The sequence below is a fragment of the Amia ocellicauda genome, chromosome 7 (genome assembly GCF_036373705.1).
Source record: "Amia ocellicauda isolate fAmiCal2 chromosome 7, fAmiCal2.hap1, whole genome shotgun sequence".
NCBI classification, from domain to species: domain Eukaryota; kingdom Metazoa; phylum Chordata; class Actinopteri; order Amiiformes; family Amiidae; genus Amia; species Amia ocellicauda.
In genome coordinates, this window is record NC_089856.1 from 7594275 (window position 1) to 7620648 (window position 26374).

Here is a 26374-nt window from a genome sequence, read left to right on the forward strand (position 1 = left end):
ACAGGTGCACCAACCAGGTGTGTTGGCGACGGAGGACTCAAGGACACAGACGCAACCCCAGGATTACAGTCAGGCAGACAGGCCTCAGTAGCAGGATGAATGGATAATGGACAGCAGGTGGAGTGAAGTCCAAGCACCAGGGGGGAGCAGATCAATATCAGGGGGCAACGGGGGAAGACAATGGAAGCCCGAGTATTATTATTTATTTCTTAGAGTAGCAACCACATAACTACCAAACACCCCACCAAGGGACAAGGGGCAGAGAGACCCAGAGGAGCAGGACTGAGGGAACCCCCAAGGAAGCACCAACAAGTCGTGGTGGGGCGGTGGTCAGGGACGAGTTGGAACCCCCTCCTTATCTTTCTTGTTGGGCCCTCTGACCTTTATAAATGCCTTTTCCAGCCAGGGTCGCTTTTTGTCTTCGACATCTATACGTCTCTGTCCAGGGCAGGCTGGCATCACCGGCTCCTCAGCAAGGGCAACATCCGGCAGCTCCTCCTTCTCTGGCAGTGGCTCCTCCATCTCAGGCTCAGGGAAAGGCAGCAAGTTCCTCCCTCTCTGACTTTGGGAGCATCAGTGGCACTTCATTCCTCATTGTTTCTCTTCCATCCCTTAATTCTAGAGCACACTGCCGTATGTAGGGCCTGTTCCTTGGTGAGCATTTCCTGCACACACAGGAGAAATATAGTGAAAGGGAAGTGTGTTTATTATGTACAGTGACTACAGAAGAAAACCACTCTCTAAACACAAATACTAATAAAAGACAGACACACTTAGCAACCAAACTAAATCACAATTTCAAAAGTAAAGTCAGAGTACTTTTACCTTTCTCTTCCTTTGGGTTTGTCTCGCCCCAACTAACAAGGCTTTATGCAGGATACAGGCCAATAAGGGGAGTCCTGTGGGTCAGGTGCTCCACAGCAATGATTCATCCCCCAGGACCTCACGGTGGCCTTTTTGTGCTGGATCACAGTCAATTACTGCTAAAGTATATTACTATTTTTCTATTAATAATATTGCAGCATGAAAAAATTTAAAACACATATTAACCATCATTGCTTTATTCACTATATAACATTTTCATGTAATGCTTTACCAATATCAGTGATAAAGTAGTGCTTTAAAATTATCTGACAAGGTAAAACTAATTATATTGTTCATTGGCCTGATACAAATGTCCCCACTTTTTTTATAAACAAAACAAAAACATATTTAGTTGATGAACATGGTTTGTTAATTTGCCCATCTGTATCACAGCACCAGAGGTATATGCAGTGTATGAGCTGCTGCAATACAGTGTTGAGTGAGGTGATTTTCATATATGCAAAACCATCAAATATCATGTGACTTTATTTTGCATTGTGGTGTAAAATGCTTACCCAGATCAACAACCACTTTCACTCAGACAACTTCAAATTAGTGTACCATATATTTTGTTGAGGCTCTGCGAATAAAACACAGAAAGGGACATTAGAAGTACTTGGCAAGACAGAAATTAATTAAATTAACTCCTGTGAGCTAATGCATGGCTTCAAATAACCAGGAAAAGAAACCCTTTATTCTCAGCCAACAGGAAATAAACCAGAGTTCTCCCCATTCTATAGATCTTCCTGGTGAACAACTAATGAAGGTGCCTAAAAATGTACAACCAGTTTGAAAAGTTTTTATTCTCCTTTATTAAAAGCACAGGTGCCAAAGACAAATAAATCCACAGTTTCAGTTCAAGTCACATTTCACCCAGTTAACTTAGCAATCAGTGAATTGACATACTGTTTATAAAGCAAAACCCTAATATAACAGTCCAATTCAAGTTCCCCATATCTAGCACCATACTGTATGTACAGCTCATCAATATATTATATAAATAAAAAGCTGAAAGCTTTTTTAACCATGTATATGGGAAGAAACAAATCACATTTTTACTTTAAGAAAGGAAAAGCATTTACAAAAAGCACAAAACAAAAATAAAAAAGCACAGTGAAATGTAAACCTTGATTTAATTTTACACATATTATAAGAATTCCCCAAAACAAGAAAATTCCAAACCTGAGTTCATCTGGTACCACTAAAACCATACAAAAATGTATGTACAGTTTACAAATTATTCCTCTCCACACACAAATATACACATATACACACATATATATATATATATATATATATATATATATATATATATATATATATATATATATATATATATATATATATATATATATATATATAAATATATAATCAAAAGTTGGCACAGGTACAGAATCTTGAGCAAGGTGAAAAACAGCCAGGTACCCGAGTCCTAGATCATTATTAAAAACAAAAATAGAAATTAAAAAATTACTAATATTTAAGTGCTTAGTAATGTTATATACTGTATATGGTATACATCCTTTTCTTTCTTCAGGTGTCGAGACATTTGTAGAATTTATAGAACTGAAAACTATTTCTTATTTATTTATTTAAATCCATAGATTAGCACGGCTGCACTAAGGTGTGAGGGATTTCTGTATGTAAGGAACTCTACAATCTGCCACCTTGGACTAAATATTTATTTAATAAGTTTAGTATTGCTTTTTTGTTGTGTGTTGATATATATGTTTAGCATAACTTTTTTGATACTATTTTAGTAGCTTCAAGCAAATCTGCTATTTTGGTATGAACTACAGCTCTGGAAAAATGTAAGAGATCACTTAAAATTGATTTCTGATCTTGGAGTGGTCTCTTAATTTTTGCCAGAGCTGTATATCGGCACTAAAATGGTCTCCTTTTACATGATTGAAATTAAACTTTTTTGTAAAAAAAAAAAAAATCATATTGGAAGCAACAAAGTGGTGTATATATGTAATGAATGAAAAACAGTAACATGACCACATCTGCAAGAAGTTTTATAATCTTTCTGGCCAAATTTCTGATGAGACAACTAGTTGCCTCAATAATTTGCCCCTGTGCATTTCCTGTATAAACTTAAAATACCTTCTGATAAACTCTAATTTTAATGCTAAGCCTCTTTTAACATTATATTTACTACACTTCGCAGAGACGTATATTTAGAACTGCATTAATGTTATACTGTCTACATGTGAAACATATTTTACAAGTTATAAAAATACCCAGTGACTACAAACAAGCCCAGGTGATTTAATTCCCTATGGGTACCCATGTCAACCTAACAAATATATTTAACAATAACAAAGTTATTGCATATCATTTATAAACAATGAAACTGTAAAAATCAACAAGATCTGGAGAGTAACACGATAGATTCAAAGTAAGTCATCACCTGTCTTCAGGCAACCTAGTCACCTGCCTTGGTCTTGACATGTACCGGATTCAAAGCTTTACTCAGAAAACACTGCTTTTATATATAAAATATGGAACACAAAGCTGTATAATTAAGCAACTGCATCCTTAAACCCCAGATATGTCTTTCTGTTCCATGTAAGAATCTACATTATATTGTCCTGTAACAGATGGGGTACCAGGGACCTGATCAACAATTGGCCATCTTACTCCTGTAACTTTTCTGAATGTTCTCTATCAACCTGACATGTTTTGTTTTAGCAGCAAGCACATCTTTCAAGGTGGAATCAAACAGGAGAAAAAGAAAAGAATAACAAAAAGCACAATTAAAATAAAATTAAAATAAATGAAGAACTGATACAAATGCAGAGTACATTGAGAGGAAACAATACAAATAAAACATTGAGCAAGGAATTAAGGTTTGTGATTGGATTCCCATATGCCCCATCAATTCATATAACATACAAACACATGGGTTCAATCCCTTACTTTTAACAGAAGCCTACTGGAAATCTTGAGAAAACATTTCAACACTTATTAGAATATCTGACAGAACACATGCACACCGATCAAAAATTAGTGTGTAAAACTCAGTATTTTCTATCAATATGCAGTTTTCTTTCATTTATTGCAAATGTGTTATCCTGATGACCTTTTCTTGTATTCTAAAATTTTAAAATTAGGATCATAATTGTAATATTGTTTCTCAAAATACTAAATTCACTTCTCTGCATTTAAAAGGACTGTACACCCATTTATGTCCCACTGGTCTCCTTCCAAGACACTTTTAAAATTCTGACTCTTCAATATATTTTCATAAGCACTCTATCTAAACTTTTATTAACATGACATTGGTGGTATAATATAGTATGTATGCTTGAATAAAATAGGTTCATGGTCTTGTGTATTTTGTTTACTTCCAAGAAACAATAAAAACTCTTAAAAAATATTACTTACACACTATATATATATATATATATATAGAGAGAGAGATTATATTTCCTCCTCCTAATTGCTGTCGAAGAGAAATAACCAATTGAAGTTCGAAGTCTGAAGCCAACATTGTCTGAATATTACAATATATTATAAATAGAAGGGGGGGAAGTAAACTTTGAAGCTGGGTTACAAAGTTTAAATTAACAACTTAAGAGACACTATAGTTAAAATGGCAGGTGTTTTATAATGTTCATTTGTGCACATGTAAAATATATTTTAAATAAATAAAAGCACTGATCCTATACATATCTAATCAACCACCTCTATATCTAAATATCTCTATATCAATGTCTATACATCTCTCTACACATCTTTATCTAGTCAGGTATATGTATATGTGACATTGCTGTATATAGAAATATATAAACATACATTTCCTGTGTGTGTGTGTATATATAATTATTTGAACACCTCATTCTGCATTGTCCCTCAGTGACAGAATAACAATGATAAAGATTAAAAACATCATAAACCCGAAGAAGTTTTTTTTTTAAATGTTTTACATTTATATTTATCACAAGTTGCAAATGTAACAGAAATATTTGCTGTCTATGTATATACTGAAGTGAAAGACTTTGTTGTTAAAAGATTGTTAAATATAATATTTTGGGTACCTGTTTTATAAATATTTTATTTCAAAGGCATTGACTGAAAGTTTTATTAAAAATCTACTTTATGTGCATTTTAAACATTTAGCAAAAATACTTATAAATAAATGAAAGTCTGATTTAATCTATGCATAAGGATAACATAAGAGGAACCTAGACCAAATGATGGAGAATAGTTTAGTTTTCCAAGGAAGAAATCAAGTTGATTACTTTTTTTAAGTTGAACTTGTGCATCACACAATAGGGAATACAAGAATGTGAATGAACAACAGGTAAAATAATCAAATTTATTTCATCTACTGGTATGAAATCACACTGCCGGGTACTTTGTTAGGACCTGAAACTAAGTCCTTGTTAAAACAGTATTTCCCTTATCACCTATGATTTTGGACTGAACTAATATTTCTGTCCATTAAGGTTCTTCAGTTTTGTATTTTCCCACTTCATACATTTCTCCCTGACTCTCTTTGTGCTACTGTTGATCCACTCTGGGGATCACATGTTTTTATGCATTGATTTAATCTATACTGCCTCTCTATTTGAAAATTATACACAAGGTATTGCAGATTCTAGGAAAGTGGACAGGCAGTTGATAAATCAGTCATAAAATAAGTGATTTAGTCCCCTGCTACATAACACCATCAACAACAAATCATATAGGATCTATTAATTGGATTTGTATATTGCCAACCCCCTCGCAAACACTAAGAAGTTTTAAATATAATTACTTCTGTTTCAAGTTTGTAATTTGTTTTGATAGAACATCTCACTGTTGCAAAACATTTTCTGATACCCTGGCGGCCACATGTAATGCAGGTCAGAGCAAAAGTCATTTTCGGAGAATTACTATTATATTTCAGGAGGGATTTCTAAGCAAAAGTAGTTGAAGGGACAGATATATATTGCATATATCGATCACAAAGCACAGAACACAAGATTTTGTAGAATGGACATTAGATATAAAAACAAAGGAACAGAAGAAAATATATATTTTAAAATGAGTGTGTGTGTATGTGGAGAGGGGTTGTTATTACATTGTTTCATTGTTATTACATTTAGAATACATTAGCTTTGTCATACAGAAAAAAAAGGAAATAGGGACGTACCAATAAATCAGTTGGTTATCGGACTGGTTCCAATATTGGGGGAAATTACATGATTGGCTTATGAACTTTGTTTAGTGATACTGCAGTCGGCTGTATATATCGAGACATATAAACTTTGAGACAGAAACCTCTTTGCTGTGGTGTACAAGACGCAAATTCTAAGATGCAAACATGTTCCAAATGGATGCCGTTTGTAAATGTATATGCTGCAAATCTTTTCCATGGTGGGAACACAAGTAACACCTCAACACACGCCAGCACATCCTGCCACGCTGTGCCATGCTGCTGAATATAGTAACTACAGTAACTTAAAGGTGACTACAGAGCAACAAGAGTCAGAAACAGACAAAAGCTGCAATGAAGAAACGGTCAATGCATGTTTGCAACTGCAATGCAATTTGCAAGTGTAAATGCCAGGGCTAAAGAAATTAAAACCATTTAATGGAATTCATAGCTCTGGCTGACCAGTTGTTTTCCATCGCTGAAAGTACCCAATGATACCCTCCATCTAGAAGACTGCCAGAGCTATACAGTGTTGTTTTAAGACAAATACAAATACAGACAACTTTCTATTGGGCAGAGTGAACCTCGAGGAATCCAATGAGATGGTGAAATCTGGTATCTTCAACATTGGGAAATGGGCAGGTTTTTAACAGCTGCAACTACCGTGCGCATCATTTTCTATTTGATTTTGTATGCAGCATTTCCTGTCTGCTTGTTAAGTAAAAACATTATGAAGATACCATCTTTCTGCATTTGTTCAACAGAATTTTGTTGAGGAAAATGTACTTATATTATCAAATAAATCAGTATTGGGGTGTAGAAAGTTTTCAGGTTCACTAAAAGTGTTAAAGCTAATGTCTTTGTTTTTATTTTGCTGGCAAATATAATTTGCGGTCAACAAATGCAAAAGGAAGACTTTTTTTCTTTTCTTTTTTTTAAATTTAAAATGCCAAAGTATCAGTGTCAGATTGGTATTAGCTGATAAGGGACAGTGATGTAAATCAGTCCAGAAAATCCTTCTCAGTATTATTAAATAAAATGATTTTTAGAATCATCTGGAAGATCTAAACCATGTAATTAATTCTAAATAAAACAATTGTGCCCCGACCCCATTAACCTGCGATTCTTCTGCTTTGCATGGAGAATTCTCTATACATAAAATTCAATCACTTGAGTGTAGCATAGTGGGTAACAACCATTTAAAACAATGACTGCATCACATCTGAAATCTACTAATTAAAATACAAGCCTCTCCGTTTACATTTTTTTTACAAAATTAAAAAATACCTATATTTAATATCCACCTGCACATTTTTAATATATAACTGTCAATCACAATTGTCACTTAAACATCAAGAATACAAACAAAACAAAATAACTAAATATGAACCCTTTCATTTGCATTAAAGATCTTGTGATAACATCCAAATAGTTACTGGTATTTGTTGAACTGTGAGACTATGAAAAACTGGAATATGGCTTTTGGGTTAGTAGCTATAAATGAACAATTTACACTAACAGACTTGGGTGTATAAACACAGATAATGATCTGAAATAATGTAAGATTACATCAATGTCTGCATAACTCATCCATAACTATTGCTGATCAGGACCTGTGCAACCAGTAGAAAGTGATGTAACTAACAACAAACATGTGGATTCCATTTCCCAGCTTACAATTTCACATTGCAGGTAGATTTATCATAACATTAGGCTTATGTGAAATTACTTTTGGACAATATAAATTTGGAGATTCCCAGATTCATCAGCAGGAGATTGTGTGAATTAAATTTGCAATGAGAGAATTAAAATAGATTTTCCTTACAACACACTCACAAGGTTTATTGACATTACTACACGGTTGTGAAAATGTTGTGAAATTATGTCGGGACAAAGACATTATAGACAGGTGTGTATTAATACATAAACATCTGTGTAAATTATGTCAAATTCTAATTTAATGTGTATAAAACATCCTTTAACATTGCTTCAACATGTCAACAATGTTGCCTAAAAGTCTTAATGACTTTATATCAGCCTTCACTAATCTACAAAGTTACAGCAATGTTCTGAAATGTTGTTAGCTGGGTTGGACTGCAGTTGTAGATTGTAGAGTGTTCAATTCAAACTCTCCATTTACCAGTCTATCACCAATAAGGATCAAACAGTTCTGCTAGACTACATTCCAAGCGTGTGACACAAAGACTGCCTGTACAAGCATAAAAAAATAAAACTTAACAAAAGTGTTGTGTCATTGCCTGCCTCCTCTATACACCTCCATTCAATACCATTTAAAAATCTCCTCCAAAGGTCTGTTTGCAAGGACATGTAATGGGATAAGTAAACATACCAGAAGAAACAAGAAGAGAACATCATTCTGAGCACATAAAGCAAAGCATGCATAACAAATTGAAATAACAGGGTAATAATTCTGTAAGACCCAGACAAAATGTTTTCTCTCTGCATCAAGCACATAAGCAAACAAACACTAAATCAGAACAAATTCTTTATAATTACTCATGGAGCTGCAGCGAGATTTTCATGTTATAAATGTCTAAGAAATAATTTAGACTACCAGTGCAAACCCAGACACAGATTATTTGAACTCTGTCCTTTAGTGCAGTGTTTCCCAAACCTTTCAAGGCTAAGACATATTTTACTTGAACTCTTCTGCAGTACAGCAACCCCTCTTTCCTGACCACTTCATTAAGGATGACTTTTCTCAGACTTCCTGGTACACCCACTCATGGCCTGATGGTTGCGAGACACTCCTCTAGGATCAATAACTCATCATCCTCATTAACTAATTAAAGCAGACTTGCCAGAAGAAAAGGTTTGCCCGTTAAGGGGAGAGGTCAGAGGAAATCCCTCTATTTTAAGTAATCTTGGATCATCTGTTAGTTTGAGTGCTTGCTATTCAAATTAGAAATTCATCAAGATGACACTAGGACAATATAAAGCAATTCTGAACACCTATTGTTTGTTTGGATTTATATTTTCAGATTTCTGCTCAGTAAGTTAAATGTCAATGTATAAGTTTATATAACTTCCCCAGTTTGCAATCTCACAGTTGACTTTAAGGAGAATAACTGCAACAAAATAGATACACCCTCATAAAACACCCGATGGCAAAAGGAGTGTCTAAAAGGAGCACTTGTTGCATATGGTTTTAAAGGGGAAAAAATATAGTACATTTTCAGATTAAAACACTTTAAAATGATAAAATAGCAGTGCTTTTTAAAAAGTTTTTTTTTTCAACCAATCAAAAGAAAGAAAAACAGTTTCCCCATGCATAACTGAATCAAACAATCTTTTGCTGTTGTTTCTGTTCCTTCTTTCTTCGACCAGTGATGACTGGTTTGAATTTCCTTGAGACAGGTTTCTCCAACATTAAATGCAAGTACTTTATTTTATAGCTCTAGATTAAAATGACATCTTTTATGTATGGGGTTATCATCATTTTCATTATTGCCACACTGAAGGAGAAAATAAAACTATGGGGAACAAAATTTTTAAAAAAATATTTTTTTTGAATTAAAAAAGTGGTACATTACTCTGCTGTCAAGCTACAAATCATACACAGAACATAAATATAAAAAGGTGGAACCTTTGCCAAAGAAGCACAACAGTCTGTAACCTGGATGGCCACTGCTGTAAAAGGTGGATAATAGATTTAAAATTGTGTCCCCCTCTCTGATGTTCATTTGGGTAGGGGTGGAAGTGGGGGAGGGGGTTCTGCTGGGAGTGGCGGAGGTCGCGAGTTGCTGCCCCGTGCCCCCCCAGGGAATCTGTACTCCCCATACTGTGATCGGTAGTCGAACATAGGGGGCTGGGCAGGCTGCACCCCCTGAGCGCTAAGTAGTGAGTTCAGCATCTCAAAGGTATCCTGGTACTCATTCGAGTGGCTGCCCCCGGCGTTGTGGCCATTGGTGTCAGCAGAACCTTTGTCTGCCTTGGAGTGGGGGAAGGAGCCCTGGTGCTGCTGGGCCAGGGGCGTGAGTCCATCTGGACCCAGGCTGAGAGGGTGGCTGGAAGTAGCTGAGGTTGGAGGGAGCTGGTAGGAGTTCCTAGTTGATTTACTGGGACGGAACTGGTTAGAGGCAGGCGAGGGCTCCTGGGAGTGGGGCCGCTTACGGGATGAAGAGGAGTTGGTTTTGGAGGAGTCCCCGGATGCCTTGCCTCCTCCAGAATGTTTGTGTGAGGAGAGGGAAGAGGAGGAGCCGGAGGAGTGGTGGTGGTGGTGATGGTGATGATGGTGGTGGTGGTTAGAGCGCTCCCTGTGCTTGTCTCTGCCCTTGCCCTCCTCCCCCACCGAACCACCTCTCCTCTCTGGCATCCTGATCCTTCCTCCACTCCCACTGCCACTGCTTCCACTGCCTCCTCCACTCCCAGACAAAGGGAGGCGCACTTTAAGGGAGCTCTTGTCCTGACGATCCTTCTCCAGCGGGATTTTGAGGATGATGGGCGATGGGTTCGTGAGGTCAGAGCTAGAGGAAGAGGATGTCTGCTGAGGCTGCTTGTCCTTCTTCTGCTGTCCAATTAGAGCCTGAGCAGCAGAGGCGTAGTCCCTCTTCACGCTAGCCTCCATGTTCTCCAGCTTGCGTTTCTGGGCTGCCAAGACCTCAGCATGCTTGGCACGGTACTCACTGAGGGATACTTTGGCAGGCATGTGCAGACCTTGAGGGAAGCCCATATCATGGTTCGACACAGGCTCTGAACCAGTCCTGTGGGTGTCCATCTTGCTGGGCTGCCAATACTGCTGTGACTCAGGTGTTTCGGACAGCTCTTTCTCGTCCAGTGAGGGCCCTGAAGCCGAAGAGGAAGGAGGAGCAGAAAGGCTCATCAGCCCCGCCAGTGTGCTCTCTGAGGACGCCATGGAAATCATGTTCATCATAGCCTCCGTCTGGTCCCCTTCCTCCAGCACCTTTGTTTTCTTTGTAGTCTGCCCCGCCTGTTCAGAAACAGTGTGTTTACGTTCTAGTCTGGTATATTCTAGTATATTTCTCAAATTCTTCCTGGAGGACTCAGACATATACCTCTGTACATACCAAATACAAAAAGTCTAGTTCCATTTGGCAGTAGAGATTTATTTTCCCAAAGTCTTTAAAAAACCCTACATATTTTAGCCATTGCAAATGATAAATAACATAATTATCTTGCACACAAATCTCAAAAAATAGAATTATACAACTGTTTACCATTTGATGCAGAATAAAATGTGATTCGACCACCTCTCACTGAGCTTCAGGGAATTCTATGACTGTGATGTCATACAAGCAACCCCTTACTGGCCTCCTGGGTTTGTTTACATATTTGTATTGTGATTTTTCTCATCAATTGCGAGAACTTAAAAAGATGCAACTCATATTTACAAAACAGGATGGTCCATCCATCTATGGATGTAGTAATATCAGTAGGAAAGATTGTGTATTAAGTTTCCACAAGTCACCAGCAGAAATTGCTTTGTAGGCAATAGACCCATTTGCAGACAGCAGCAAACCTACCAGGGCTATCAGGAATGGCAGTCAACTAGAACAAGTGATGTCTAGTGAGCACTTCTATGTTTGTGATTTTTAAGTTCTTCTGGCTTGCAATGAAAACAATGATTGCACAAGCAAAGATCTTTTCATGGACTGTCCCTCAATCAAAAGTCACAGACATAGAGTCAATCTTGGACAGGAAACATTAGCTCTGTCACACCACATGCTGCATCTAGTGCAAAAAAAGAGGACTGTTTTCACATATTATTTTGGGAGTCATGATTACAGAGCAATTTCATGAACATATGTTCCTGTAATCCTTTTACTGTTCTGACCAACTTTTCCACATTTTGGCCATAGGGTCTGTTACTTTTCAGCCAAACAAATAGGCTTGTATATGAGAAACACTCAGTTCAACATCTGTACACTGGTGAAATTTTTCGAGTGATATAACACGTAACATATGTTTTTGATTTGTTATAGATGGTTAGGTCTACGTTTTCAATCTATTTAATCCGAAAATAATCAGATGTCACTGAATGCATTAACGAAAACATACTTTCAACATGTGAAGGGTGTCTGGCAATGTAAGACTCTGTATTATTTTAATTCTTAGCAGATGTAGTTTGTAGCTTTCATGAAAGAAGAACTTTTGTTATATGTATTTACTGATTCACTTTTCTGAAAATTATGATTTACTTATTTATGTCTCCACGGAGGAAAATAACTACTTGGGAGAAAATAATGGTGATACATATAAGAACAAAATAAATAAACAGACAATCCTATCTATATCTATGTCTTTTTTTAGATGTTCAAATCAGTGTTCAAATTTCAAATTGTATTATTTTTATGCAGCTCGTCTCTTCACTACTAGAATAGACATGTTCCATGTATGATTAAAGAGCTAATTAAAATGCGTCTGTGCTTGGCTTTCATAAACCTTAGAATTTATTATTTAAGGTTACAGGAAACTACAGCTTATCAAAATGTAACAATATCATAGGAGACAGCAGACATGCTGTTAGATTAATTGAATCAAAAAATACAATGCATTAAAGTTAAGCATACAAGAAAGTTAGATTTCTGGAATCTAGGAATCTGAATTAATGTATACATATGGATGTGGATTTTTTTGGTCTTTCAAAAGGATGCAAACCAACACTTGACTAACAATGTTTATGTAATTTAATATTTTCAATATATCAAAGCAGGATTGGTTTTCCTCTAGTATTACCTTCCAGTTTCGTATGCGTTTTAACCGGCTCGGCGTCTTCTCAAGGATCTGCAAAAATTCGTGAGTGAGCTCTGTAGGAATTAATCACACCCACAGATTAGGGATCACATTAAATAAGATCAAATACACTTCTATAGTTGCACTATTTCCTTAATTGCCTGTTTTCACACTAAACTGGGATTTCCTGCAACAGAGGGCTTTAATATGTATTAATGACATATTACAGGCATTACAGGAAAAATTGCTGAAAAATACCTACCATCCAACAACTCAAGTGTAACAGTAGGGTCCACGTACTCCCACCAGTGTTTGCTGTCTGTGGAGACTGGGATCTCCCAGTTTGACCATTTACAAGCCAGGTGGATGCAGACACAGGCCACTATAGGAGGACTGTACTGCAGGCAGAAGGTTGTCAAATGCAGACTGCTCAGAGATGGACCAAGCGGAAAGCCAAAAGTGATGAGATAAGGAGAGACAGACTGTCATTTCAGTGCTAAGAAGAATGGGGAAAAAATGCATAATTCCAATCTGTATGATGATGCATCGATCTCCAAAAGACATATGAGCTAACCAGAGTATTTATTTTTAAATTTAGCCTTAGATGCAAATGGGAGTTTTCTAAGACAGGCAATTCATAGCATATGCCTTTGCTTATTTTGTGCATAAGTTCTGAAGTGCCCACCTGTTGGTAGCCATGAAATAGGATGTCTGAGCCAAGTCCTTGCTCGCTAGGATAAAGGGGGAAAAGACAACAAAAACAAAAAAAAACATCCACTGTAAAATTTCAGATTGAAAGTAGTTGCCAGTCTGCAAAAGCTTCTTTTTTTAATACAAGGAGGGTTCTGCAATAGGTACACTGTATATATAATGATGAATTCTTACCTCTGACAAGCTGTGTGCACTTGACAACGTGTGTATGTGGATGGTCGATAGTGATTTCAAATGCTACAATAGGAAAAAGACAAAAAAGGAAATCATATTTGTTAATCTACATTACAGAGAAGCCAACCTGTGCATTTCAGTATGATCAGATATTGGTGGGCTTTCAGCATATGATCTATACTCATCTTGGGAGATTGTGGTTACACTTATAAAAATAAAAAAAAGGATCAGAGCAACCTTCCGTTGACAGGGCCTAGATAAGACAAATTCAAGTGTATGAGAATTTTTTTTAATCAACATATATATATATATATATATATTTCTTTAAAAAAAAAAACATTCCCATAGGACAATCACAAGCAGTGATGGTGCTTTGGGCTGTGTTTAAGAAAACATTTTTTACAAAGAGTATCTTTATGTTCAAAAAGAATGTTTTGCTGTATTACACATCTCCCTACATCTTGTGGCCACTGTACATGTACATGTAAATGTACAGCTCCAAGATTCATTTATCACAGATATGATAGTGGTTATAATGGCCACCATAATATAATTAGACAACGTATAATTAATATAATATATATAATTAATATATGTTTGTTTATTTGTTTAATTGCTTAACTTCTAGTGTGGATAACCTAAATGTCAAATCATAATAGAAATACTTTGCCATGGAAAAGTACTGACAACTGACATGCTGGACAGAAACGTTAGTTTGAACATTGCAGGAACATAAACGGGTAAAACACAGCTTCCATCCTCATCTGCATAAGTTAACTAGCACCTGAAGAATGGCTTTAAAAAAGAAAAACGGTGTTAGCAGGCAGGTATGAAACACAGACAACTGAATTGCAAAACAAGACAGGTGGAAAATTCAATGGAAAATGCTAGTTCAATTTGTGACATAGGGTGGCGTCCATTCCTCCTCTCTCTCTTTCTGCTGTAGACAAGAGTGAAGGTGGTTAATATCTACAGTCCACCAAACACACCTTCCTAGTCTGGGGACCCAGAGAGCCCTCTTGCCTTCCCAACTTACCCAGGGTCTGGAGAATAATGCTCTCAAGAATGACCAGGTCTTGGGCTTGTTGCAGGTATGCCTGAGGTTGAGAGGACAGGCAGGTTACTCACTGGGAGGCAATCGTTCTCTTTTGTCTCTTTCTCTGTTTTTGTTTTGTTTTTTTTTAACGCAAAAGTTACACCATATTTCCTTAGAGAAGATTTCTGAACAAAGACGTTCTCCTCTTATTTAGTGTCCAGCTGATTCCATTTCCAACTGCTGATTTGCTAATTTGATATTCTAGCAACAGCGTTGCAGTTCTTGACACACTAAAACCAGCAAGCCTGGCAACTACTACCATACCCCATTCAAAGGCACTTAAATCTTTTGTCCATTTACCCTCTGAATGGCACACATACACAAGCCATGTCTCAGTTGTGTCAAGGCTTAAAAATCCATTATTAACCTGTATCCTCCCCTTTATGTACACTGATTGAAGTGGATTTAACAGGTTACATCAATAAGGGATCATAGATTCACCTCGTTCAAAGAAAAAAGAAGGTGTTCCTAATGTTTTGTACATTCAGTGCATTTCCAGTTAAATCACTTCAAATGATAAGCGGTAGGTTATATCCTATTAATTGTGTTTGATAACTGAGCTGCATTCCATGTACCTAGTTATATTTTGTAAGTCGCCCTGGATAAGGGCATCTGCTAAGAAATAAATAATAATAAATAATAATAAGTGTTAAAAATATCAGAATAGTGCATTACCAGGGTCACAGCCTATTCCTTACTGCAGAAATGTAACATCTAACTTGTATTTATTTGTTTCAACTTTAAATTTAGGTAGGTTATTTTCACATAATATGCCATAGGATTCTTAAAACATGCTTTCTGAAACATCTCCAAACATCTAACTCCTCTTCTTTTCATTCCTCCAACATCAAACTAACATCTCCCTAAATGCCATAAGTCTCTTATGTTAAATGAAGAATCCAAGGTTTTAAATTTATTTTGAATCAGAAGAAGCTAACTTCTTCTTCTAGTCTCTTCTTTAATTTTGCACACCTGTAAACTCATGGAAGCCCACACACTTTTCAGAAACTTTTTAAAGGAAGGCATGGTGTAACAGTTGCTTTAAAATAAAAATAGAAAAGCATTGCAATAAAAGCCTGTACATTTTATACAACAACCATCTTTTTCACTGCAAAACAGGGCATGAAATTCAACGGTGTCATGTGCTTAAGGGCAGTCTAAAGCGCAGCCTATGGAGCAGAGAGAGGATGGGTTTTACAGGATCTCTGTGGCCCATTGAATCATGACAAGCCATGTAGGACAGAGCTATTGACTTTTATAAAGCCAGGTGGTTTGACAGGCTTTGGAATTTCACACCCTGCTGAAAACAGACATTCAGTCACATTCAAAGAACTCTGTTTAAGATCATATGGGGATAAGGCAAGGTATTCAAGTTTGGCAAAGTCTGAGAAATGTAACCTTACCTTTTCTTAGCTCACTAGGGGGTTAAATATAGTAAGCTTAGTTGGTATAGCACAAAATCTCAAACAACAAAAGTGTGAAAGTGGTGCAGTCGTCCTTCTGAAAACAATTTCAATTTCAAAGACTGTTTCCATTTTATCAGTGCACCCATAGAGCTCAACTAAATAATGTAAAGTTATGATAAAAATGATTAACATACATTTATATGTTCTACCAAAAAAATAAAACTGATACAATTATTGCAGTGCAGAAAAACCATAATCATACTAAGCCTTTACATGCCTTATGCCTTATAAAACTAAGCAACAGTAGCTCAGCACGGTGAACAAGCTTAAATGTATCTTGGGGAATACAAAGTGTGTCTTACCAATGTTCAGACTTCCAAGAAACAAAAACATGTTACGTAACTGTCTCAAAGCTCACATAGAGTGCATAATGAACATTGAGGGGATCGCCTTGATTGGTACTATAAGTGTAAATTCACTAAATTTTAAAAGGCAAGTGTGACAGGTTGGCCCTGTCAGAGCACAGCTGGTGGAGAGGGCTGGATTCAGCTTCGGCAGCTGCATCTCATTTAGGTGCTTTGCACCAGTTAGTTAGACACAACTGTGGCGCTGATGCAGACGGCAATCAGCACTCTCACCACGGCTGTGCCTCACCGTATTTAACCCCCCTGTCATTTCCTGTGAGACCCCACACCACCACAGCCAACAGTGAGCTGTGGAGAGTCTGTGAGATTATCTGTCCTTGTTCGTTTCATTTGTTAATTTTTTTTTTTTTTTTTACAACTCCTCTCGGAGTTTGAAGGCTCCTCCATAAGGAGGATACAGTTTGTTTATTTTTCGTATAAATAAGTTGATTTAATAAAGATGCTGATGAACCCGAACCCTCTGTTTCCTCATCTCCCTGTTACAGCAAGTCTCACAGATCTGGTAATATTTGGAGTGGACCATGATGTACATTCAGTATCTTGTTAGATCCATGTCTAATGTTACAAGATGTCATGCATGAAATATCCTATGCCATTATATATTTTTTTCACTGTGGTATGTATGTGGTTAAACATGAAAATGTATTTTCAATGTCTTAGCAGTCCACTCATGTCATTTTGGGAATTTTTTTTATTTGAAAGCAATAAGGGGAAGCCTGATTTCATCTAGATTTCAATTCCTGTTAATTCTATATGGCTCTTTAAATTTATTTTCTCTCAAACATGCAGTGGTTTCTGAAATAAACCTAAGATTATTCATTTTTCCAAGCCAAGGCTTTGTTTTGGCATCCAAATATGTTGCTAACAATAAGAATCTATTAACTGAGATGTACAGATAGAAATCAGTTTTAGATGCAACTAATGTAAGCAATGTAAAAGAACGGTATAAGATGGGTACTGGGATATTAGAGAGATGGGTGCAATGACTGAAATTGTTTAATGTTTTCTACAGCACTGGGCTGGGCTTTTAGAGGACATGACGTCAAATCTTGTATATCCTGGGATGTAGAAGAGAGTGAACCTCATGGCCAATGCTACTTACATCACTCCTGGTGTCTGGTGAAGGATCCTGGGGGTTGAGACATGCATGGGTCACCTTAATGACATGCTCCAGCTTGCGGGGCTGCTCCTCCACCTTGGCTGCCAAGAAGAGGGCAGCTGGGGAAATCACCTGTGGGAGATTAGTCTCCAGTTAAACACTTCAAGGGGAGGTAGGATCTCATTCCTCGCTCTTGACCTAACATCTAAGAGCACAATGCTGTTAAACTGTAACTAAAAGGATTTTTTTTTTTTTTGTTGGAAAATGTACAATCCCATATTGTACCAAGCTGTTTTTCAAAGTCGGAGTCACTCAGGTTTTAGTGAACTCTGAAACGTGGAATAAAGCAGCAGCAATATGGAGAGCTGCAATGCCCCAATTCAAATAATATAAAGGGATGACAAACAAAATGAATTAAACAAACAAGACTCTCAACACGTAACAATTTGATCCATCTGACAAACAAAAGTAAGTATATATGTGTAGCCCCATGTTTTAGATTATATAAAAGGCATAAGATACTTACATTTCTGTGAAATCTGGTGAAGGACTGGATCATGTAGAAGCGGTGCATATATACAATGGCTGTGTTGATGGTGAGCTGCGACCTAGAGAGCTATGGTTAAGGAAAATGCTACAGCAATGTTTCTGATACTTATTACAATTGTATTTTAACAATCCAATTGAACAATAAACAGGCCAATATAACCCTACTGTGTTCCGGGGGGGGGATTCGTAATAATATTAAGAAGTTGATTCAGACAGCACACAATTGTGGCGTATATCCTGCTATAGGTTAAACCTTTCACAAAACCAGACATAATATCCTTTTACCCGCCACAAATAGCAAGTTATGACATTGTATTAGAGTTCCAATACTATAAAGGTGTAGGGTACATTTGCACCGACCACACATGGTGGCACATAGGATTGAAATAAAAGTCAGCACACTTTGGGTGAAAAAAAGGGCATCTTTTGACACTGCCAATGAGATGATGTAAAATGAAAGCCTGTTGCTCAATAGAGAATCTATTTCAAAGTTAGTAAGGTCAGTGATTGAATCAATCACATATCTGTCATGATTAATTTGTTCATAAATAAAATGTTAGTCTTTTTCCATTTGCATTTATAACATCTTATTTTACTTCAGAGAGAACGTAACCTATGTCATTGAGAGCATAATTACGCAATAACTTTTACACATAACAAATGGACAGAAGTAAGTTGCATAAATGCACCACAAAAAAGTTCTTATACAACTTCGTAGCCTATGCAAATTCAGAATGCCAAGCAAAGTTTCTAAAATAAATCACTGGAAAAGTAAATACTTTTTAAACTTTAGTAAAATGCATTAACATGTTTTATTATTACTGAAAACCCAAAATAATTTTCTGTTAATGGGCTTCGTGAGGTATGTAGCACATGGCCAATTCTGTACAAATAAATCACTCATTAAGAAGACTAGAGGGAGAGACTGAAAGAACAGGAAACTGACATACTGTATTAATTATATGGGGGACTAGGCAGACCAAATTGATCATCACTGTAGATAACACACAACACTCCAAGGAGACACTGGATATTTATGTTTACCACTATAAATAAAATTAATGCATACAGGCTATACCTTTATGACAGGGATATCACCACACAGTCCTCCCATGAATTACAGAATTACTTCCACTGGGTATCCACAAGATCTACCTACTTCAAACAGTGGACTCAAAAGTCACCTTGCATCTCATAAAAATACACTCGTTTTCTTCAATAGAAATTAAATCTCAACATTAAACTTAAGTCTTTCATATTACACAACTTTAATTCCACATAAAAGATGAGCTAACAGGACCTTAAAACGTATACTAAATTAAATCACATGTATATATCTGATGTATTACTAAAGGACACGTCCTTAATGCTAACTGAATTATTAACTTTTCCAGAACAAAGTCAACAACCATTTCAATAGCACTTGGCATACAATTTATTAGTATTTTAACCAGGACTGAATCTAATGAATAATAAATAGCATCAATAAAAATCATTATAAAGACTTTGAAGGTGTTACATAATTTCTGAAATCCAAAAATATGAGACTGTGCTAAACATTTTAATGAGATAAAGATCACTAAATCTAAATGGATTTCTCGTATAAAATAAATGGGCCTATAATAAACATTTTTTAAATGCCCAGTTCAAATAATGGACAATCTACAAAGGTACAAGAGTAAATAGAAAATGTGCTTTATCACTACTATTATCAATATTTATATAAATCTGTTTACACTTGTTGAGCTCTATATCTTACAATCAGACTTTTGGACAAAACAAAAAGTTAGGTGACTTGTATTTATAAATATAAAAATATATATTTAAATGAAGAACAATGTGACATTTTCAATTAGTTTATTACAAAACAAAACAAATGCTTAATATTAAAAAAATGTTTTTGGAAACATCTGATATAAGCTTAATATGAATCTAGTCAATCAAGTTCTGCATTAACACAAATAAACTTTCAAAGATATTGAAACAGTGTCTCAGGTTCACTCTCCGGTGTGTATATCTATGGTGCAATATAATATATTATAAACAGCCAAATCCAGTACAATTAAAATACAGGGACCACATTTAAGTAAATCAAAAGAATCTCTCAGACAGAACATCAGCAATTTCTCTCGACTCAGTTTATATACAGGTACATGGTAGTGGATGTGTACAATTCAGCGTATCAATCTGTGATTTGAAATGAATACTCTCAAAGTTCAAAGACAGTGTAGCCTAAGTAGTATCAGAATTCACAAAAGAAATTCATAATTTCAAGCAGTAGATATTCGTTCACACTATCACTAATGAAAAAACTGTCTAATCAACATTACAAAGGCATGACACATCAAGGTACAAATGAGGCTCAAACCCTATGTCCCTATAAACACATATACAGTACTACAGCAAAAACAAAAATACTTTCCCTAGACATCAAATTTTTGTTGGGTCCATGTAGTTTAAGGTGATGCTGATGTTGTACACATAAACAGAGCTATGAAAGGGAATACTCAATCATTACCTATTTAAAACTGTGTTCACAACAGTATATTAATAGTAGTTTATAATTTTTGTAGGTGCTTTGCATTCTTGACTGAAGTCTACTTCTGATATCAAATAACTTTGAGAAAACTTATTTTTAATAAGGCATTTGGCATTTTCTTACCAGTTTCATATTTGGTTTGACCCTCAGTGCTGTACTGTAAAGTGTATACATTATTTCAGTCAATTTATCTTTATAACATTTTTTTTATTATTATGAATGAATGGACACATGAAATATGTAGGAGCAGGTTAACAGGTAAATTAATTAGCTCTACTATAAACAATCAAACACTTGCTTTTCTTGGCATGGTTTAACTCACAGCATTACACATTACATACATCAATAATATTTATATAGCTTTTTCATCCAAGGCAACACATAAACAGTTTACAAGAAATACAAAAAAAAAAAATGGACCGTCCTGAATATGTGGGTTAATTTAGTTTGTAAATTTAAAAATAATTTAAACATCTGGATGGATTAACTTCCATGATGTCTTAAAACATTTATCATTATTCAAAAAAAAACATGCAGTCAGCCACATGTAGTGAATTACAAAATCAGTAAGTATAATACAAAATGACAAGTAAGTCTGCATTACTTATCATTAAAAAACCTAAATTAAACTATTAAAGTCAGAATTAAAATTAAAAGTAAAATTAAAAGTTTTAAATATGTGTGTGGGTGTGTTTGCGCGAAGTGTACTGCCACACTTGTCTTCTATATCCAGGGTTTTTTAATGGTGCAGAGATTCATTCAAAAACAATTACCAAATTTGTTTCAGAGCCAAGCTATGGGAAAATTTATTTTAAGGAAATAAATCACAAGTTTTTGATATAATCATTTTATTTCTCTCCATGTTGGAGTTCCCTACATACCATTACTACTACTGCTTTAACTACTACTACTACTTATAGCAGTAGTAATAATGAAGAATACCAAGTGAGGTTAACATCTATTATTATAGATATGTATTTTACTTCCAACAGGCTTCCAATTAAAGTAAGATCTCCATTTGAATAAACCCGGTGACCTTCGGGATTCAATGGTTTTGCTTTCCTGTAAGCAGAACTGTAGCAGTACTGGGGAAAACCGCTTCAAAGGCAGTACAGAGCTCAACTTCAAGTGCTTAAATTAACTCTGTGTGAGTAGCTGTGCTGAGTCACTTAACACAGACAACTACAGCTGTCACTCGAGGTGAATATTTACCCTTCAGTTTATGGATGTATTTAATACATTGTGATTAATTTAATTGATACAACGATGTGTCTGGCTTTTGCCAAACATGAACTGGCATCACCTAAAATGCCACTTTCATGATCTATGATCTTTTAAACAATTTGGAGAATAATTATTCAATACAATCTATCATTAATATAGTCATGACAGTAAAGGAAAGCTTAAAAGGTCTTGTAAAAGGCATTTCAATTAATTTAATTAAAAGTGTCAGTTTTATGTATGGCTATATGCACTAAAAAAAAATATATATATATATATATATATATAGTTCAGTATTCAGTGCTTTAACAACATAGTTTTTGCTCTCAGACAACACAGGGAGGGAGTACAAAAGAATGTTAGTAGTGATACACAGAAATAAATTCCAAATGAATGAATACTTGTGTATGTAATGATAATATTTCAGACACAATAAAAGTCCAAACCGAAACAAACTATCACAAGAAAGAAGCAAATTCAAAGGTTGTACGAATGTTTTTCAAGTCCAAAAGCCCATAAGGAAACTAACATCATTCTAACAGATTATGTAAACCAGATGCAAACATCTACAACTGAGGAAGTTGGCACTGACACACTAATCATTCTGAAATATTTAAGGTATTTAAAGATTGAAGGGGAAAAAAAGCCAGGGATACATGCAACCTAATTAAGACTTCAGAAGTATGCAGAAAACCTTTAATGTGCCTTAAACTTTCTTTCAGCACATTGTGCCTTATTATTTTAGCACATTGCATACATTTCAAATGTTTTTTATGGGGTTTCTCTTCTCTTTTCAGCTCAAATTTGTACTTGTGAAGTTCAATGGAACTTTCATCACAGGATGTGAAAATTCTTTGGAGGAAAGCCATTGCATAACATAGAGCTCTATATATCTGTGCTTTTGGAAACATTTTTAAATAAAAAAGCTTGCTGTAAGAGAACAATATATACTTGAACTCATTTCATATCTACAGCACAAAACTTTTTTTTTTCCTCCTCCTATATTACAGTACTGAAACACGATGGCTGCGTTACAAGCTCAGGTGGACAAATTATAGATAGAAGTTATCACACTCAATACAAAAGTGAAAATGTAGACAGGAAGTAATAATTCAATGTCAACTATATAACAAACAGCCAATTCATATAAAAATATTTTTAAAAAGTAGCTATTGAGTAGGTGCAAAAGGCTTTAAACTAATTAAATGTAAAATTAATGGTAAAAACAAATGACCTATATTATAAGGAATCTAGTCTGCATTCATTGAAAACTAAGCCCTTAATATTTAATTTTATGACAATATGGAGACATGTCTTCTCAACATAGTACAAATCAAATTTCTCCTGGGAGCACTAACTAAAGCACAAAAAGTAATTATCTTATTTAAAATGTTACATTTCACATTAAGATCAAGGTAATAAAATACTAAAAACAATGGTTTAATCTGTACAAACAGGCACAGGGAGAAATTAAAAATAAATACAATAACTCAGAGAATGTTACCAAATTAAGGCAGAAAAACTTTAAGGTCTCTCTAATCCTTAAAAACAGATTTTCATGTGCCTTGCCCTACTCTGGCTGAAGTTCGTATAGTTCCAAAGTAAGTGACATCACAGAAATGAGATGCAACCAAATACAGTGGAAGGGGAAAATCTATATTGGAATGAGGATCTTTATATATATATATATATATATATATATATAAAGGGAGGTCCAACAGTATTGGGTGGAGCATGGAATTTAGAAAACTGATAATTTACTTTTCAGAAGTGGATTTGTTTTAAATTGGCACCTGTGATTCTAGATGTCTTTATACAGTGCAAGTACCACATACATTAACAGGTTAAACAGTAGAATATATAGAAATTTACAGACTTATAGGTACAGCAGGTCAACAAATATCACTACAAATCCTTGCAAAAGTCACCACTCACTGTTATTCTCAGTGTATTACACGATTAAGGTTGTCTCACAAAAGTGAATGCTGACACCTTTGTTTGATCTTGCAGAAATACAACAAACACCAATACAAATAAAGTATGAGGCTACATATCAAAGTAGGGCTGTTGCCTCCTCTCTGACTCGATAAATACACATGCCTACTGTATAACTGCATTGGATTAAATTGACTGCACATTTTAAAGAATTATACAATGTAAAAAATGCATTACGAGATGCTAGTATTTGCTTCCTTTAAAATAGTTTGAACATAACATTGCCATGTATGTTTAAAGGAAATAAAAGGGAATGGGAGGGGAGGGGAGAGGTGTGTATGTGTGTATATAGCAGTTTTCTTTCCAATAACTGTACGTATTTAAGAGTAAGGCTTATTATGAAGACTGGATAATCACCTTGTTTCGCCTATTTGAGTTTTAATTTCACAATTGGCACCTTAAGTTTTCAATTGTTAAACGTGTAATTCTTAATTTTCCGATAAATTTGACATATAATGTAATGCATTGAACTCAAATAAGTCTAAAAGAAAGACCCAAGAATACAAGAAAAAACGTTTATTTTTGTTCAGAAACGGAAAGTCGAATAATGCGCAACTCTAGTTTATTGAATGTGTTTGTCAATTATCTTACAAGCTTGTACAGTTATAAATACAGAGAACAAACAGTGATTTCAACCGAACACCAATTAAAAATATAAGTGTTAAAAACCATAAGTGTAGATATCACTGAACACTACTGCACACTCGCATTATAAAGAAATTGGTTAAAAGGGACTGAACTGCAACTTAAACACTCAAAATAAAAATGAACATTTAAATGTACATTAGTGTTCTTATGCGCCGACAACCAAAGCTGTTCACCGGCGAAAGAAGTCAAACTTGACCGGAGTAAGAACAAGAGTTGTTGCATTTCTGTTGCCAAAAAAACAAAACATAAAAAAACACTTTAATGGCTAAGAGTTGCGTGTATGGATATAAATACAATTATAACGCCACAAAATCAAATTTTTCGTTTCAATTCGTCTCCCTGTTATATATAAATATGTATTTTTTAAACAAAAATCATATCGAACGGAAACACCGACCGACTCCGGCTTTTGTTCTCCTGGAAACTTCTAGGCCGAGGCTGCGGCCTACGCATCCCACAAACCCCGGGCCTTACAAGATTTGAACCCGCTTGGAAAGCAACAACCTCCGCTAACATTTGGCTACTACCACGGCCGAGCAGGCAACACCACACCTTTGGTTTTTGTTTCCAATTTACAAACCTCTCTCTTGGCCAGTGTAATTTTGTTGCCATTGTCAAGCCATTTGGTAACCCCCCGCGGAGACACTGTATCCATGCCGCCAAACCGGCTTCACCCTTCGGTAGCGTAATTTCTCCCCGCGTCCCAGACAAAAAGATACACATTGAGTCGCTGCCCCATGTCCTGAAGAAGGTTAGCGGCCTGCTGTCTGTATGAAAGTTCTTTGTCCGGGTCAAGCCCCGCACGGCGAGACGGGCTATTCTCAATCTGTTCTCGGGTAAAATACCATTTGCTGTTCGCTAGACAAGGAGAAGGAAACGAAGCCGCCATCACTGAGAAGTATAACATTAGAAACCGACGTCACAGGAAGTTACGTTTAGGAGACCGTGCGTTCTGCAGCACGAATACAGGGTTTCCCGTTGACGTAACTTCTGCTTCCGTCTATTCTTATTGATGTCACAGTCTTACTTCCTGTCGCAACATTCACTCCTAGTTTCAAATTCGAATACTGGTGTTTGTTTCATTATGTTCTTGAACCAATTTGAGTGTTTTAGTTTACATGTATCACTGATATCAGAATATTAAACTAGGGAAAAAGGTAGCAGGGAAATCCTTTAAAGGGAGCAGGTCAAATATTCTATTAGGCACGTTCTGAGATGCCTGGATTTAGAAGCCACAGTACTGGAACATGAATATGATGATTTTATGCAACAGATCAAGTATTTCTTAAGCAAAGGTAAAATGGCTATCTCTTTCTTTTATTTCTTATATATAAACATACACTCACCTAAAGGATTATTAGGAACACCTGTTTAATGCAATTATCTAACCAACCAATCACATGGCAGTTGCTTCAATGCATTTAGGGGTGTGGTCCTGGTCAAGACAATCTCCTGAACTCCAAACTGAATGTCTGAATGGGAAAGAAAGGTGATTTAAGCAATTTTGAGCGTGGCATGGTTGTTGGTGCCAGACGGGCCGGTCTGAGTATTTCACAATCTGCTCAGTTACTGGGATTTTCACGCACAACCATTTCTAGGGTTTACAAAGAATGGTGTGAAAAGGGAAAAACATCCAGTATGCGGCAGTCCTGTGGGCGAAAATGCCTTGTTGATGCTAGAGGTCAGAGGTGAATGGGCCGACTGATTCAAGCTGATAGAAGAGCAACTTTGACTGAAATAACCACTCGTTACAACCGAGGTATGCAGCAAAGCATTTGTGAAGCCAC

At 35.9% G+C, this 26374-nt stretch overlaps 1 protein-coding gene across 1 annotated transcript; it reads right to left on the reverse strand.

The window, feature by feature from the left end:
- Positions 1-1646: 1646 nt before the first annotated feature.
- On the reverse strand, positions 1647-25505 carry ccnt1 (cyclin T1). Its single transcript, XM_066708159.1, has 9 exons — positions 25307-25505; positions 18162-18243; positions 17639-17767; positions 14646-14706; positions 13610-13672; positions 13410-13455; positions 12987-13150; positions 12728-12798; positions 1647-10961 (listed from the first exon to the last, which is right to left on the reverse strand). The coding sequence occupies exons 1-9, from the start codon at positions 25492-25494 to the stop codon at positions 9711-9713; spliced, it is 2055 nt and encodes a 684-aa protein (XP_066564256.1). The 5' UTR covers positions 25495-25505; the 3' UTR covers positions 1647-9710.
- Positions 25506-26374: the final 869 nt, after the last annotated feature.